The sequence below is a fragment of the Macaca fascicularis genome, chromosome X, assembly GCF_037993035.2.
Source record: "Macaca fascicularis isolate 582-1 chromosome X, T2T-MFA8v1.1".
Classification (NCBI taxonomy): Eukaryota; Metazoa; Chordata; class Mammalia; order Primates; family Cercopithecidae; genus Macaca; species Macaca fascicularis.
The window spans coordinates 17,501,626-17,519,837 of NC_088395.1; the positions used below are offsets into that span (position 1 = coordinate 17,501,626).

At 43.9% G+C, this 18,212-nt stretch overlaps 1 protein-coding gene across 7 annotated transcripts in view; it reads left to right on the plus strand.

Moving 5' to 3' along the window:
- NHS (NHS actin remodeling regulator) overlaps positions 1-18,212 on the plus strand; it is a 363,822-nt gene that overhangs the window by 278,602 nt on the left and 67,008 nt on the right. For 2 of the 7 annotated variants that reach the window (XM_045383530.3, XM_074029467.1), the window contains exon 1: positions 3,231-4,291. The exons of the other annotated variants lie outside the window; for them this stretch is intronic. In XM_045383530.3, the coding sequence (XP_045239465.2) occupies positions 4,066-4,291 (226 nt within the window). In that variant the 5' untranslated portion in view covers positions 3,231-4,065. Of the gene's footprint in view, positions 1-3,230; positions 4,292-18,212 lie in introns of those variants that run through there. 7 annotated transcript variants of the gene reach the window in all.

The following is an 18,212-nucleotide window of genomic DNA, read 5'->3' on the forward strand; positions in this document are numbered from 1 at the left end:
AGAGTAGAGTAGTTGCAACAGAGACTACATAACCAGCAAATCCTAAAATACTTTCTACCTGGCCCTTTACAGAAAACGTTTGTTGACCCCTGCTATAGATCATCACTGTCCTAAAGAAGGACACATTTACAATTGTCTGTGAGACCTGGTACCCTTGGCTTTCAGTAAAAACATCAGTATGTCGAAGAGACATCTGCACTCCCATGTTTATTACAGCACTAATTGCAATAGCCAAGATATGAAATCAACCTGTGTCCATTGACAGATGAATGGATAAAGAATATGTGGCTTATATATACAATAGAATACTATTCAGCCATAAAAAAAGAATAAAATCCTATCATTTGCAGCAACATGGATGAAACTGGGGGACATTATGTTAAGTGAAATAAGCTAGGCACAGAAAGACAAACATGGCATGTTCTCACTCATATGTGAGAGCTACCAAAAGGATCACATAGAAGTAGAGAGTAGAATAGTGGTTACCAGAGGCTGGGGATGGTGGTGTGGGGATAAGGAGAGTTTGGTTAATGAATTAAAAAATTACAGCTAGATAGGTGGAATAAGTTCTAGTGGCATATAGCACTGTAGGGTGACTATAGTTAACAAGAATTTATTGTATATTTTGAAATAGCTAGAATAGAGGATTTTAAATGTTTCCAACAAAAAGAAATGATAAATGCTTTAGATGATCAATTTGCTAATTACCCTATTTTGATCATTTCACCTTGTACACATGTATTGAAATATCATACCGTATACTGAAAATATGCATAATTATTAAGTATCAATTAAAATAATAATTTAAAATATATATCAGAAAAGGATACCTATATGGACTGGGAGGTAAACTCACTCCTTAGAACGTCAGCTCCAACTGGATCCAGACTCTGCTGTATCCCCACAAGCACCCAGCACAGTACCTGGCATCTAAGAGATACTCAATAAGGGCTTATATTTGAACCTTTGAGCCACAGGAAGCATCCGATACCCTAACCACCATACAGAGGATAGGGGGACCTCAAAAAAAATGCAATATGAGCATTACGTGCAAAGACCTCAAACACAGGTAGGAAGGAACCATCTTTGTTGAGCTTTTATTATGTGCTGGGCACTATCATGGTGCTTTATTGTTTTATTTACTCTTTTAAGCAACGCTATAAATTAGGTATTCTTATTTTCATTTACAAATGAGAAACTGATTCAAAGAAGATTCAAGATTCAGAGAAGTCAAATAGTTTTCCCAAGGCCACACTTGTTAAGAACTGGAGGAGCTAGGATTCAAACACAGGTCTTTCTGGGTACAAAGCCTATGTGGTTTTCTTTTCTTTTCTTTACTTTTTCTTTTTTTTTTTTTCTTTTTTTTCACCTCTCTGCCAAGGGACTTGCTAAAATCTCATTCAAATTTAAGCAATCTAGTTATATCATTATTTTTGCCATCACTGTTAACAACCACCTCATTATTGTAAAGATCAATACAAAGGAGAAAAGACATGGCCATTTTCATTGCTTTGTGGAATTCTGCAGACTTCATTGTCAAGGCTCTCCCATGATAGAGCAGACCTGAAAACGCCAAGCAATGCAGTTCATTTCCTTGGGCTGCATGATTAGTGACTTGGCCACTAGCTACCCATGCACTTGCCAGGGATTGCTGTTGAGGGCAGCCGTTTTGCTCACCCTAATGTAAATTCTAATGTCAAGACCTGAGAGGTTTGAATTCGTATATGGTGAGGCTTCCTGTTTGAAGTTGATCTGAGAGCTTGTTAACATACAGATGGCCAGGCCTCACTCCAGAGTCTGATTCAGCAGGTCTGGGAGGACCTGAGAAGGTGCATCTCTACCAAACCCCCAGGGGCTGCCGGTGCTTTGAGGAGCAAGGCTAAGGGAAGGACTTCCCTTTACCTTTGAGAAGCTCTGACTGGTGTTCGCACCCACTTCACATCTCCCATCAGTAGCCAATCCATCAAGCCTTCCCAAAGCCTCAGGGGTTCAGGTCTGCCCTTGGCAGGCAGAACTCCTCCCACTGACCCCTCAGTGACATTTGACATTATACATCACCCTGCCTTCTTAAAACTCTTTCGTCCATCCCCCTGTTTCTGAGATGGGACCCTTCCCCCTTCCATCCTGGTCTCCTGCTTCTCTGAGTAATGTCTCTCTTCCTCTCTGATGACCTTTTCCTTTACCCACCCACCCCTTAAACTTTGGGGTACATGGCTGTCTTCTCACCTTCACTGGGGGAGTGGCCATGCCATCTCCTCCCACCTCATCCTTCCTGTCCCAGTCACACTCTGTCTTCTGGGGGACTCCCACTAGATTCTGTACTTGCCAGCAACTGGCAGCCCTCCAAGGAGGCTAGTGGAGAACAGCTAACCCAGACTGACTTGGGTTCTAGGTGATACTTCATGTGATACTACATTAATTCATAGTAATGCCAATTAGGAAATATTCTTTATTTCATACACAGGCAAAACCCAATATTTCTTATGACCTTGGCAAGTGGAGTGTTTCACAATTGTGAATTCTGGAGAAGTTACAGGCCTGGTGGATATAGTATTGCCCACACATGCAAATCTGCCCAGCGCCTAAACATCCCTAGTTGAAAATAGGCAATCTAGTCAGAAAAGAGTCAAGTTTTCCCTAAATAGGTTTCAAAGACGTATTACCAAAAACAACATCCCACAAATCATCTTTGGATAATTTCATTCACTGGGTTTCTTCTTGTTGTGTATGGGATTAGGACATATCCCATAAGTGTTGTCTTTGAAGTGGCCCTAAATGGCTCTCTGCCTTCTGCATTAGGTTGCTATATGGAGAGCCTACCAACTTAAGCTATGGGCACACATTGCCATAGTTTTTAACCCTGGTTCAACCTCAGGTCTGGTTTAGTAAATCGCTGCTCCCTGGAGATTAATACATGGCTGCAAAGGCATTGTCCTTGCAGTGTTTTTCAGCCCGGGCAGGGTGAGATGTGTCTAGGATGCGAGGTTTCAGCGTACGGAGATGAATCGGGGAAGGGGACGCAATGTCACATTTTTGGGGTGCTCTAGTCCTGTTATATGCGGGGACATGCTCTACGCCAGTCTGTGTCCACCCTCCTGCCCGGGCTGGAGGGGTTGGCACGGTCGGCGTTTCTGATTCCTTCCTCTGCTGTTGGCCATAAACTAGGAATAAGGGAGGTGAGAAGAGAGCCACGGGGGTGCGGTGCTGAGCAGCTGCGGTCGGTCCAGCCTGTTGGTGATGTGCGGAGCCCGCCGCCACTCTGGGCATGGGTAACGCGCAGCCCCAGCGGTCGCGCTACGGGAGAAGGAAACACAGAGGTACAAGAAATCCGGATCCGGGATCCTCCGCAGCCTCCAGCTTGTCTAAGCTCACAGGCCGGGCTTTGTGGCCGGCTCCCGCACACCACCGAGTTTGGGGCTGGGGACTGAGTCCTGCAGCTCACTGCGGCTGGCGGCAGGGGACGGATTATTTTTAGCAGGTTCCCTTTAGCCCTGTGGAGCTAGGAGATGCTCGCGGAGCCAGGCGGCTGTCCGCGGAGCATTGGTGCAGCCGTGCCTTACTGCCCGGGAGGTTTGGCTGCCGCAGTCCTCTCCATTCACTGAGCTGTAAATCGAAGCTGTCTACACCGGCAAGGCTCTGGATCCTAGCGTGGCCCCAGGGCTACGTCCCGCCCAGGTCTCCGGGCACCTGATTTCCCAGTGGTCAATTAGGTGTCTCAGCCTGCAGCATTGAAGCAGTGGAGGGGCCAATGCCCCTGCTTTGATGGAGCGCGCCGTGCGCAGAGACCTCCCCAGTCGACTTCCTCATCAGAAGGCAGCATCCATTCATAATTCTCTGCCTGTGGACCGAGTTAGGCTGGAACTGGGCATGGACTCCTGAGATCTCTCTTTTTGCATCTGAAGGAAAAACTAAGATAAAAGGGAAAAGGAAGGGGGAATGCAGTCCTAACGCAACAAGGCACTGGAAAGTCCCCGAGAGGCCTCTCTTTTGCGGGGAGAGGGAGAAGAGGCAGATTCCGAGCCCAGCGCCCCAGCCAGCTGCTGCTTCGCTGCGGAGCCGGCACGCATGCCTACCTCACCTGACGGCCGCATTCCCGGGGAGCCGGCGCGGGGCCCGGCGGCGCGCCCAGGGCGCACCGGCGGTAGGATTTCTGCACCAGGGGAACGATGCACGGGCGGGCTGCCCAGGGCCGAGCCTGAACCTGAGCGGGCGCCGGGGGAGGCTAGCCTCGGCGTGGCGCCCCACCGCAACCCTCCGGGATGCTCCACGACTCGCAGCCCAGGCCACGCGGGTGTGTGAGATGGGACCAGCCTGGGGGGAGGGGGTATGGGCAAGTGACATCATATTAAACTAATTTCTCGCACCTCTGGGTGCTGGGTGAACTTGGGGGTCGGGGGAGGCTCGAGGCGCAGCCCAGCCGCGCGCTAGCCGGAGAGGAGATCCCCCTTGGTCGAGATCTGAGAACTGGGTCCCCTTGGCAGAACTGAGCGAGGGTGAGCTGACGGTCAAGGTGGACCGCACATAGCTCGGAGGGGCGAAGGGAACAGCACTGGCTTTCAGGGGTCTTTTATTATTTTTAAAAGCATATTGCAGTTGCAGCTTTTAAGTTTGCCGCCTCCTCCCTACCCCGGATCCCGGGTTCTGGGGCGGGGCGGCACTTTTCCACGCTGCCTACCCTCTGGGTGGAGGGGTCTGCAGGGGCTGCAGCGTCTGGTGCTGGGTTTCCTGCAGGGGGAATGATGATTCCACGGCGCTGTGAGTGGAAGGGCGCCCTGAGGTTTGGCCTTTTGAGGGCTTCTAAGGGCTGGGGAGAAGTCGGGGATCCTGCTTGGTGCCCTCTCCTGTGTTCCTGCCCTGCCACTTGGTGTTAGATGACATTTTGCCTGTGCAGGGGTTTCACTGTCAAGGAGCTGTGATGCTGTAAGGCAAATGGGCTGTTAGGATGAGCTGGAAGAGAGGGGAGTGAGCTGGAGCTTTTCCTTTTGTGGCAGTGTTAACCCCATCACTCCCACTTACCTGGCACACCTGTCCCCAGGACTCACCATCTGTGCCCATGCGTGGGGCAGCCTGACCCACTACCCATTCCAGGGACAGTGAGCCAAAGCTGGACTTGCTCATGGCATGCTAGGCCAGGAATGTATGGGCAGTGAAAGAGCAACACCCTCCCTCACCCCGCTGAGGGGAAGACTCAGCAGGTCCCGCCATGATGGTGCACAGTGTTTTGCCATAGTGTGGTATGCTCTGGAGTTTTGGAGCTTTTGTTTTATGAGGTTTTTATTTTGCAGTTTCTTGCCTCTTGGTGACCAGTTTGTTTTTCACAGCTGCTTGTGAGCAAGGCAAAGATAACAGCATCTAAAAATAGCCCTGCAGTTGGAGGTACAGTTTGGCTTGACCCTGCTTTTAGAGGGGTGGGGTCTCCTTCCCAGCTCCCTGAGGGTGGGCCAAACTTGGGGCCCCAGACAGCCTTAGACCAGGTCCACACATCCTTCAGAGCAATTCACCTTCAGGTCTCAAGGCAAGGCAGGGATGTTGAATGCTGGTCCATGTGAGAAGGGCAGCAGCTCTGAGCAGCCTCATCCATTTCTGGGTGAGGCCCAAAGCCACTGGGCTGCAAGACTGGAGGATGGGAGCCTGGACAGGGTCCCTCTCTTGCCCCAAAGGGCTTCCTCCTTTGCACTTTAAAGCCAACAAGCAACTCCCTCACAATGGAGTTCGTTCCAGAATACAGAGGGACAAAAGGGGCCAGGTGGCACTCAAACCATGCCAACTTCCTACTGTGTGGATAGCAGCTGGGCTACTACTCTTTCCTTTCCAGGTGGAAACCCCTGGACAGTTGAGTGAGGAGCCTCTTCCTGGTCAGCAGGAGGGTGGCCCCAGCCTGTCTGAAGGGGGCCGCCTCCAGCTGATGGTGAAGAGGCCACCTGGAATGGAGATAGGAAGGGATTGAGGACTTTGCAGTGATTGCAGTGGAAGCAGGAAGCGCAGGTCTTCTCCCGTGGGTCCTAGATTCTGCAAGCCTGCTAGGCTTCCCTCATTCTTTATTTTCAAAAGCCTTCATTTCTTCCTTGTTCACTTTTTCTTTCATGGCAATGGTGGCAAAGTCCAGCTGGAAGAAAAAAAGGCCCCCTCTGTTCTTGATTTGGTTGGATGATGGGATTTTTATTTTTTATTTTTTGGCAAGAATGCATTAGCGATTGCTGAAAAATGTAAATGCCTATTTTTTCCTCCAGTGAAATAAATGAACTAAACAGCAAGGGAATGTAAGGGCAAGCATTCTCTGTTCAAGATGGAATCTACCAAGTGATTTTCCCCTCTCTTTCAAAATGAATTTCGATTTAAAATTTTTACCTTTATTTTCTGTATGTCATAACTATAATCACTGGGCAACTATTAAGATAGAGATCGTGATTGGGGGGAAGGAAGAGACCAAGAAACAGCACCTTCGAGATATCCATCATTCCTCTAGTCTTCTAGTGGAGACTTGCACACAGTTGCTAGTTTATTTTTAAAATTTCCACCATCTTTGTGTTCCCCATGGAAGACAAAGGATTAATGATGATGAAATGTAGTATAAGGACCCAGTGCAACAGTGACCAAGTTTGGCCAGCTTAGAAGAGTAGATATGGGAAGACCATGGGTTGAGATTTCAATTTTATAAGAACATCATTGGCTTGACTTGACCTGTACCAAATAAGATATCAATGATCCCTTGGTCTTAAATAGAAAGGGCTGCTTCCTCTTGAAGATCAGAACCTAAACCAGCAATTGACTAGAGACCCACACTGAGCATATTGGTCAGGGAAGGATAAACACCATAATAGGTGAGCCCCAAATTTCAGGGTTTAACACAATAGCAGTTTATTTCTTAAATAATGTCGAATAAGCTTTTCCTCTTGAAGATCAGAACCTGAACCGGCAATTGACTAGAGACCCACAGTGAGTATACTGGTCAGGGAAGGATAAACACCATAACAGGTGAGCCCCAAATTTCAGGGTTTAACACAATAGCAGTTTATTTCTTATATAATGTCAAAACAGCTTTTTGACTTGTGATTATAAGGAACCTAGTCTCTTCTAATGAATCTACCATTTCCTAGGGCCTTGAAGCCCCTACTGGGTCTTCTGCATCCAACCAGGAGAAGGGAAAACAAGAACATGGAAGATTACCCTGGAAGCAGCACCTCTCACTCCCACCCACATTCCATGGCCAGAACTCAATCACATGGCCACATCTAACTGCAAGGGGACTGGGAAATGTAGTCTGTGCATTTTGTGCTATGGCAGTACACTCTCTGGCATGGAGGGGCCCTTTTTAAGCTCTACTTTGATATTGGAGTTTGGCTCTGGACAAGTCATATGGCCAAATACAGATCTCCATCTTAAAAATGGTAGTAATTCCACCTCCTCTTTCCTGTCTTAAAGGGATTTGGAAAGATGTAGAAACATAAAAGGCTCCTACAGGGACCATCTAGTCCAACCTCTGTAGGCAAGGTCATTATCATTTTCCTCAATTTATAGATAACTTTCCCCATATAACACAGCTGGTTTATAGCAGGGCTGAAATCATACCTAGATCCCCTTCTCTTGGCTCAGTGCTCCTTCTACCATGCTATGTTGACCCTGCCCTCTTATGAAAACAGTTATATAGGATATTGTTTCTGAAAGCTGACATGCTTTCATAATGTGTAGTCACTAAAAATGACTTCATATGATTTAAAATCCATGTATGATTTTCTTCTGGTTCTTACTGTATAATCACTTATAATCAGGCAAAGAATAACCAGACACTAATCTATGCCCTGCACATATATAGCTCATTTAATCCTCACAATAACCCTAGGAGGTAGAGGTTATTATTATCCCCATTTTACAGATGAAAAACTGAGGCACAGAGAAGATAAATAACTTGTTCAAGGTTTTACGGCAAACAAATGACAAATTTGAGATTTGATCCTGGGTACTATGGCTCTAGAATCCAACCCTGGATTATTTTACTATACTACCTCTCTGATCTGGTAGACTCCTTCTCCAGCCCTTTCTGGGATGTCCAACTGGGACATTTTTAATTTCCTTTTTAAGTGAGTGACCTTGAAGATCCATGAGGGGAGTCATTTGTAAATTTGCTGAGGCATGTCTTTGAGCCTCAAGCATATAAAATGGATACACAGGATTGAGCTACTTAGCTAGTGAAGAAGCTCAGCTCCCAACCTCCAGCTCCAACAGCCCAATGAAGCTTTTTTTTTCTTTCAAGATTTTTGGGATAGACACTGTTGTGTAGTCCGTTACCACTGTGAAGTAATAAAAAGGTCTGTTTCTTTGTGAAAAGCAGCCATGGTCAACCGTAACCTTCGGTGCAAGATTAAGAGGCAGTTGACTTGGTAGGGGCAGGCAAGGCCATCATAGTCACTTAACTCTGGAAGAAATTGCTTTTTGTGGTTGTTTATCTATTGTTGCAGGAGAAACCACCCCAAAATTTACTGGCTTAAGATACAAGCCAATCTATTGGTTCAAAATTCTGCAATCTGGGATAAGCTCAACTGGACAGCTCTGCTAGTCTTGCTGGTGGTTGGTCAGATGGTATGTCACCTGCAGGCAAGGTTCAGCTGGGTCACTGGACTGGCTGTGCTTACGTCTCTTTCTGGGTAGTCTCAGGGATTCTCCCTCTCCACATAGTCTTTCCCAGTGGTCTCTCCATGTGATCACTCCAGCAGGGTAACTGGATTTCTTACCTGGCAACTCAGAGTGCCCAAGGGTGCAAAGGCAGGAGCTTCCAGGTTTTCTTAGGTTGGGCCTGTGTCTTGTTTTGCCAACAGAATGAGGCAAGTCACAGGCCCAGCCCAAACCCCAGGTAAGGGAATTAACCAGGGGAATAAATAACAGGAGACATGGAAACAGACATCCACAAAGGTAAAGTCTGAAGCTTCTGTATTTACAAATTTGAGGATTCCCAAAGATCTCAGCAGGAGTTGACTGTACATTAAAATATAGGTTAAATAAAATCCATTCCTTTTGCTCCAATGGAGCAAGACTATTATATTAATAGATGCTTGATTATTTCTTCATCCTGAAACTAACAAATCATTTATGCCCTATGGAAGCATCGAGGCTGTAGATGTGACTGCCCAAAGAGAAGGGGAACAGAAGTGTGTGATTTCTGCTCTCTTGCTCCTGCCATACTGTCTCAAAGGTATCTATTTTTTAAAAGGTATCAATACCTATCCTCAGACATAAACTAAGGATAGTTTGTGAAAAGGCAGGAGCATACCAATTGGATGAGAAGACAGGAATATTTCTTTTTTCTTTTTATTATACTTTTAAGTTCTGGGATATATGTGTAGAACGTGCAGGTTTGTAACATAGGCATACATGCGCCATGGTGGTTTGCTGCACCCATCAATCCATCACCTAGGTTTTAAGCCCCCCATACATTAGGTATTTCTCCTAATGCTATCCCTGCCCTTGCCCCGCACCCCCCAACAGGCCCCAGTGTGTGATGTTCCCCTCTTGAAGACAGGAGTATTTCTAATCTCCATTTACTCTTCTCTGGCAAGTCACACATTCCGAGGGGATTCAGCATGCACAGCAGGAGCCCCTGCCTGCCTCAGGAGGTAGAACTGCTCTCCTGCAGAAATGGGCTGGTGGGTTCAATCCATTGGGAATCCATTTCAGATTATTTTCCCCAGGCTTCTGAGTCACTGTAGTCAGTGAGGGTGCAATGGCTACTTTGATTCACTGTCTACCCCTCTTCGTCAGGGCTCAAGCACTTATTCCCCAAGCACTCATTCGCCAGAGCTAGGTGCCATGGCTGACAGCTCACAGCTGCATCCCTCTTTGCAAATTGTCCTTCCCTGAAGAAAGTAACCCCGCCTAAGGTCACACTCCTTCCAAGGGCAGCACTCATCTGATGAATGGTCAATACAGTAGTATAAAGGCCCACCCACCTTGCCTCAACTCAGGACAATTCTACAGGGCCATCCATCGCAGCTCTAGAGCTCCCCATGTGATGGGCTGAGCCTTCGTTGTGACTCTTCTAGCCCAACTTCTCCCTCTGCCCAGCCCTGCTTAATCCATTTCTTCCACAGGTGTTGCCCAGAGAACATTTCCTGATATGCTTCCCACACCCCAATTTCTGTCTCAAAGCTTACTTCCAAGAAACTTTACCTGGAGGTCAAGTGAAGGAGGGGTTATAGACTGAGTTACTTCCTACTACAGGCTGGGCCACTGTGGGCACACACAGAAGCCTGGGCCTTCCTCAGACTTCCAATTGGGAAGACATGACAAGCACTTAAGTGACAGCATGAGAAGTTAAGCAAACATAATGTACCAGAGTCACAAGTAAGTCTGATGCCTCAAGGATTTTCCCCTCCTCATACTACCCCTTACAACGTCCCCCAAAGTTGTATTTTGCGATTTTTAGGGGATGGATGATTCATGACATTGATTATATGGTTAACAATTGTGCCTAAGTGCTCTCCCACCTGATTATTTCTTCCTTTGGGCATGGCACTGGCAATCAAAATTTATCTTTCAAATTAGGGCTATAATTATATTTTGATAAAGATCTAGCAATTCAATGAGAATGAAATTTTGAGGGTTGCCAGGATACAGATGACTCTGGGTTATAGAGAAGGGTTTGCATGCAGAATACTAATAGGTGGTTCAGTGCTCTTATCTAGACCTTTCCAATAGCATCTGATAATGCAGGCCCATCAAGTACTGTTTCTCTGCTATTATTCTAGCAGGATAAAAGTGATGAAAGATATAAGCAGGCTTTTATGAATGAAAAGGTGATTCATCAGATGTCTTTTGGTCTATCTCACTAGAGTTAAGAAATATAGTAATAATAATGTGGTGTTACCTCAAAATCTAGGAGACAAAAAGCTTTCTCTTATTTCCTTGCCTCCTCTTTTATTGTAGATAAAAGCAAAATGTCTTAGATATTGGGTTATTGTTTTTCACTGGGAATAGGGACCTGTGTTTGCAGTGGTGTTGACTCCCAGGAAAATAGAAACAGTAGAAATTGGTATGATGTTATATTTTGATTTTTCTTTACTTTTCCTTTCCATTTTACTCTGTCTGATTATTACTCATTCATTCATTCATTCATTCATTCATTCAACAAATGAGGAGTCCCTAGTATTGTGCAGGCTCTGCTTGAGGAATCTAAGAAAGTTTAAAATGGATAACCATGCATGGAAATACTAAATAATGATATAACACAGTAGCATCCAACATGTCATTTTGTAGGGTGGGGGGGAGAGAAGGAGTAATATTTTTTGTTAAGTGAGATATAATTTACATACAGTTGAGTTATGCCTAAGTCTTAAGTGTTAAGTTCAATGAGCTTTGACATATACATCCATGTAACAACCCCCCAAAACAAGATATAATGCATTTCCATCATCCCAAAATGTCTTCAGTACTCCTTTCCAGTCACTCTGCCACACCTTTTGGCAACCATTATTCTGATTTCTATCATGTAGATTAGATTCACTGGTTCAAGAGCTTACATGAATTGAATCATGAGTATGACTTTAAAAAATGTCTAGCCTCTTTCATTCAGCATAGTATTTTTGAAATTTATCCATGCTGTTGTATGTATCAGTAGTTTATTCTTTTTTATTGCTAAGCAGTAATCCATTGTAAGAATATACCATACTTTATTCACTGACTTAGTTGGGCTGTTTCCAGTTTGGGGATATTATGAATAAAGCTTCTAAGAATATTCTTCTACAAATCTTCGTGGATTTACATTTTTCGTTTCTTTTGGTAAATATCTAGGAGTAAAATTGCTTAGTTATGGGGTAAATGTATGTTTAGTTTTATAAGAAACTGGCAGAGATTCTTCAAAAATTGTTGTATCATTTTGCACTCTCATCACCAACGTATAGAGTTCTAGTTGTTCTGCATCCTCATCAATGCTTGGTATGTCAGGAGCCATTCTAGTGGATATGAAATGGTATCTCATTGTGGCTTTCATCTGCATTTCTGTGATGACAAATAACGTTGAACGCCTTTTCATGTACTTAGTAGGCATTCATATATCTTGTGAAGTGTCTAATTAAGACTTTTTCTTGTTTTTAATTCTTTTGTCTTTTTGTTATTGATATTTTTTATTTGTAGTAGCTCTTTATATACACTGAGTAAAAGTTCTTTGTTAGATATTTGTATTGCAAATGTTTACTCCAAGTACTTACCTTGCCTGTTTTTTAATAGTGTTCTCTTGATGAGCAGAAATTTTTAATTTCGACAAAGTCCAATTTATTAATGTTTTCTTTTATGACTAGCCTCTGGACACTGTCAGAACAATCTGCTTCCCTCAAGTTCATAAATATTATTTCATACATTTTCTTCTAGGAGTTTTATGGTTCTAGCTTTTATGTTTAGGTCTATGGTCCTTCTCTAATTACTGGTTGTGTATGGAGTAAGGTAGGGTCAAAATTCATTTTTCCCCATATGTATATTTATTTGTTCCAGAACCATTTGTAAAAAGAAAACCAGAAAACTCCTTCCTTTCTCCCATGGAATTGACTTAATGCCTTTTTCAAACAATCAATTCAACTATTTATGTGTGGGTCTATTTCTGAATTCTCTGTGCTGCTTCATTGATCTATATGTCTACTTTCTTGCCAAAACCACACTGTCTTGACCTCTGTAGAATTATAGTAAGTCTTGAAATCAGATAGTAAAAATCCTTCAAATTTGTTCTCTGTCAAGATTGTTTTAGCTATTCTAGAACCTGTGCATTTTCATATACATTTTAGAATCAGCTTGTCAATTTCTTCAAAAAAACATGGTATGATTTTGATTGGCATTCATTTGAATGTATAGATGGATTTGGAGAGCATGGACATTTTTAACAATGTTGTATCTTCAGGCCCTGGATATGCTATAGCTTTTGATCAATAGGTCTTCTTTAATTTCTCTTAGCAAAGTTTGCAGATTTTAGTGTAAAGGACTTGCATATTTTCTGTTAGATTTGTTTGGCCTTTGTATTTGATATTTGTGATGCTATTATAAATGGTATTCTTTTTATTTCATTCTCTAATTTTTCATTACTAGTTTATATATAATAATCAATATATAAATCAATATATAATCAATTATATTTATATGTATGTGTATATATATAAATGCAATTGATTTTTATATATTGACCTTCTCGTATCCAGTGACTTTTCTAAATTCACTCTTTAGTTCTAGTAGTTTTTTGTAGATTCCATAGGGTTTTTAACCTACACAATCATGTTGTCTAAATAATGACAGTATTCTTCTTTTTCTATCTATTTGTCTTATTACACTGATGAGAGTGTTTTTTAAAATTCTTCCCAATCTTAAGGGAAATAAATGTTTCACCATTAAGTATATTAGCTATAGATTTTTCAGAGATGCCTGTCATCAGGTTTCCATATTAGGATTATACAGACTTCATACAATGAGTTGGGAAGTGTTCTCTCCTCCTCTATTTTCTAGAAAAATTTATGTAAATTGGTATTATTTCTTCCCTAAATGTCTGATGGAATTCACTGGTGAAGCCATCTGGGTCTGGAATTTTCCTTGTGGTTTTTATTAAGAATTCCATTTCTTTAGAATTTACAGGACTATTTGTATTTTCTATTTCTCCTGTGTCCCTTGCTAAGTTTTTCAAGGAATTTTATGTTTCATCTAAGTTGCTAAATGTATCAGTACTGTAGGCTAGAGTAGGCAGAAAGACCAAACATATCACTTGAGGTAGGACTTTGAAGAGAAGAGATTGGCTAGACAAGGAGGGAAGTCCTGGGGAAAGAATGGTATGAGAAAAGACATGGGGCATGGGATTACCAGTGATGTGGGTTGTTTAAATATGGATTATCCCCATCTGGTTGTAGTGGAAGTTTTGGGTAAAGAAGAAATGGAAAACAATGATAGAAAGATACCTTGGAGCCAGATCAATGCCAAATTGAGGAGTTTAGATCTTACGTAGGAAATGAAAAACCCCTATATTATTTCCAAACAGGGGCATGGCCTGCAGAAATGGTATTGAGGGAAATGATTTAGAATGATGGACTGGTGAAAGAAGGGTAGAGGTAAATGCAACTCTTTTAGAATGGTGCAGTATGCAGTGGTAAGCACTGCCTAGGTGAAACAAGTTTGATAAAGAATGGAGCTAGGACCGAGTAGGCCTCTGAGTATTTATTTCTCTGTAAACAACATGGTGTTATGCACCTAGTACAAACTTATCACACTCTTAATATTTTCTCTGTTCGCATATCCATCTCCTCACCTGGACATCCAGCTCCTCTGGGGAAAGTCCCCAAGATTTATCTATGCTAAAGTACTAGTGCCAGCATGCAGTAAGCACTTAGTTAATACCAAGTGAATGAATGAAAGCTGAAAATATGAATGAGCAACTGGATGAATGAATGAATGAATGAATGAGTGAATGAATAAGTGAATGAGCAGGCAGGATAAAAAACTGGATTAGTCAGGATAGGCTAGGCTATGCTATGATAACAGATAAACCAACAAAGCTCAGTGCTTTAACACAATAAAATTTCTCTTCCTTCCTTACACAAAGTCTGGTGTAAGTCTAGAACATGTACCCTCCTAGCAGCAGGGGAAAAGAGAGAACCAAGGCTCTTGGGAAGTTTTGTTAAGGATCCAGCCTGAAAGTGGTGTACATCACTTCTGCCTACATCCCATTAGCCAACACTCAGTCATTTGGCCCCCATCAAACTGCCGAGAAAGCTGGAAAATACAGATGTAGAATGGAAATTTGGTAAACACTAAGGACAATTAGAAAGGAGCAAAAGGGAGCCCTAAAACTATTTGTTATTGCTTCCAGCCTGAGAGAAAGCTAAGTCCTAGAGATGTTAAGGGACTTATTGAGGACTCCCCATACAGATTACAGATTACTTCTGTCAATAGAGCTCAGACTCTCTGGCCTGCCTTTCAGGCTTTAACATTTATAATCTCGTGGCTCACTTATTGCTAACTAATTTTTAGAAGCCAACTCCTCCAAGAGGAACTGTGAGCAGAACGAAGCACTAATAGACCCTGCCGTTGGTTACACGGTAGCTCCAGCCAGAAGCACAAATGGAGAGAGGCAGGATATGGGTCAAGGCAGGGAGTTTTGATGATAAACCTCCCAGGAGTCAGCAAAGCAGTCCTGCTTTGGGAGGCATCTGTGCTGAGCTCATGCCAGCTGCCTTAAAGAGAACTCCACATCCTCTGTGATCTGGAGTCTCCCGTTCAGGATCAAACTAGCTGCCTCCACAGGGCTTGGAATGCATGGTGAGGGCTCTGTGGCCTTGGAAAATGCTGCCGGGGTGTCTCAGGTGGAGCCAGAGGTGTGAGGGGAAGCACCTCATCTGCCACAGGAGGGTAAACTAGATGGAAGGAGGTTGTGTTCCTCAGCTAGATGTAGGTATTGTTTGGTTTTCAGAGTGGTGTGAGCATCAGAGATGATGAAGGTCAAGCACATGGGATGAAGCTTGGCCTAAGGTGAGTTCTCAGGAGAAGGTACTAGTGATAGGAGGATAACCATGGAGCAGGAGAAAAGAAGTCTCTCATCTTTCTTAAATTTGGCAAGGAAAGGGGGCGACAATGACAATGCAGAGAGCCTGCTGCTTTCCCCTGGAGGCGGCTTCCCTAAGAGGGGTCATGGACAGTCCCCCAGCTCCCCTGCACCAATCAGTGGTTCCACATCAGACTTTCTGCCTCACATTTTTTTTTCCTTTTTAAAGGTACAGTTAAGGACCAGGCATGGTGTCTCATGCCTGTAATCCTAACCCTTTGGGATGCCAAGGCAGGCAAATAATTTGAGCCCAGGAGTTTGAGACCAGCCCTGGCAACATGGCAAAACCCCATCTCTCTCTAAAAAAAAAAAAAAAAAAAAAAATTACAAAAATTAGCCAGGGGTGATGGCACACACCTGTAGTCCCAGCTACTCAGGAGGCTGAGGCAGGAGGACTGCTTGGGCCCAGGAGGCCAAGGCTGCAGTGAGCTATGATCACGCCACTGCACTCTAGCCTGGGTGACACAGTGAGACCTTGTCTCTCTCTCTCTCTCTCTCTCTCTCTCTCTCACACACACACACACACACACACATACACACACACACACAAATACAGTTAAATAGAGTGAAATTAATAATACAAAAAAAATGACAACTCTCAGAAAATGAGCCATCAGAGAAATGAGAAGTGAGCATATTGGAGGAAATCGTGAAAGAAAGGATTAAAGGAGATACTGTAACTATGAAATGAGGAAAGTAAGACCTGTCCTAATGCCTTTTGCCTCACTCCTTCTGTTCCTGCATTCTGGCTTTGCTGTTCCTCAAACATTCAAACAAGATCCGACCTTGGGGCCTGTGCACTTGCTGTTCTCTCTGCTTGGAATTCTCTTACCACATGTTTTCACACAGCTCACCCCTTCACTGGATCAGGAGACTGCTCAAATGTCACCTTTGCAGAGATGCCTTGCCTAACTACTATCTTAGTTTGAATTCCCCCAGAAGTAGACCCTGAGACAAGAATTTGAGTACAAGTAGTCTATCAGAGAGATGAACCCAAGTAACACAGCAGGGGAGTGGGGAAGTGAGAGGGATAAGGGAAAGGATCTAAGAAAGGTGTGCTATCAAGCAGCTACCATGTGGGCAGCTGTGACTCAGTCCTGCTGAGGAACTCTGAGAGATAGTGTAGAACACACTTCAGAGTTATCTTGACCGCAGAGGAGGGCATCTGTCACTGCTCCAGGGCTGCTCCCAGTGTCATTAAATATCTAACACTTCCTGCTTGCCCTGCATGTGGGCCAAGCATTCTCCCATCGTCAAAGGGGAAAAAAATCACCATTAGGCAGAGGGTCTTGGGGAATCACGAGAAGCAGCCTTCTGAGTGTTGAAGTGAATACTGAAGGCACATTGGCAAGGCACGAAGCATCTGCCACAACATCCTCTCTAAAATAGCAACCCCATCACTCTTTATCACCTTGTTCCACTTTCTGACTTCACAGAATTTACGCCACCTGACAGTACATCTGTATGCTTATTTGTCATCTATCTCTCCCAGTAGACAGCAAGTTCCAGGAAGACAGAGACCTCATATGTCTTTCAGTGCCTCAGACGGAGGTAGTGGGTGTTCGGTAATTATTTGTTGAGTGAATGAATATTCAGAGAAAGACTGAAATTCATTGACATCAATATTATCCTCAGCACATGAAAGAGTGAGAGAAGCAGGGCAGAAATCAGTTGCACAAATGAAGGTAAGCATTGGACAATGAGGGCCATAGCAGGGGCTTCAATATGAATGGATAAGAACATTATTCCAGTTTCCTGGTCTGATGTTTCTGGGAACTTAAAGATTTCATCCTTGCCATGGCCATAACAGCTATTATTTTTTGACCTATATACCAAATGGAAACAACAACAACAACAAGAGTTTCTTTGCAGACTGGGAAATTTAATATGTCCAAAAAAGGGCCCCCTAATCTTGATCCACTAGAGGGCTCAGGCCAAGGACAACAGGGAAAGAAATGTGAAGGGGACAAAGGAAGGAAGTAGGGAGAGACAGTGATGGAGAAAATGCAGTTCAGGGAAGCAGGTGGCAAAGGAAGGGCCTAACAACCTTGGAGTCCTCACTAAAAATGGAATATTCAACTGGGATTTTATTAACTTTGAGATGAGCTTTTGGGGACCTATTCGAGTAAACACAACCTACCCCAAAGCCCCAAATCCTCACTTGTTACTGTAAAGGCCTGTTAGTACCATAGTTCAGGCCCTGAACGCTCTGCTCCAGGCCCCTGGCTTGAATTCACCCCAGGAAGACGAAACTTCTGCAGTATGTTGTTGCTGAAAAGGCAGCTTGCCTGGGCAGCCCCAGTAGATCCTGCTCTCTGTGGCTTTGCAGAAAACTCCATCACAAAGGACATTGGCATTTCTAGAATGGACTTGAGCCCATAGCTACTCAGAAGACTCAGAAGTGCACAATGGTAAGCTGACACAATGGTGAAAGGGATGGGAATCTGGGCATCTCTGTGCACCACTTGTCCCCAGTGGCTTTTGTTCTGGAAAGAACACTTTTCTGTGGGTGGATAAAAGGCAAATAAATGTTGTATTCACCAAACCTATTGGTTTGACAGCTTTTAAAAGCAGGTTACAAAAAGTCAGAAGAGTGGCCAAAGCTCATTCTTAAATAAAATGAGATTCCCAAGTTGTGTTTAGGTTCCAATTGCCT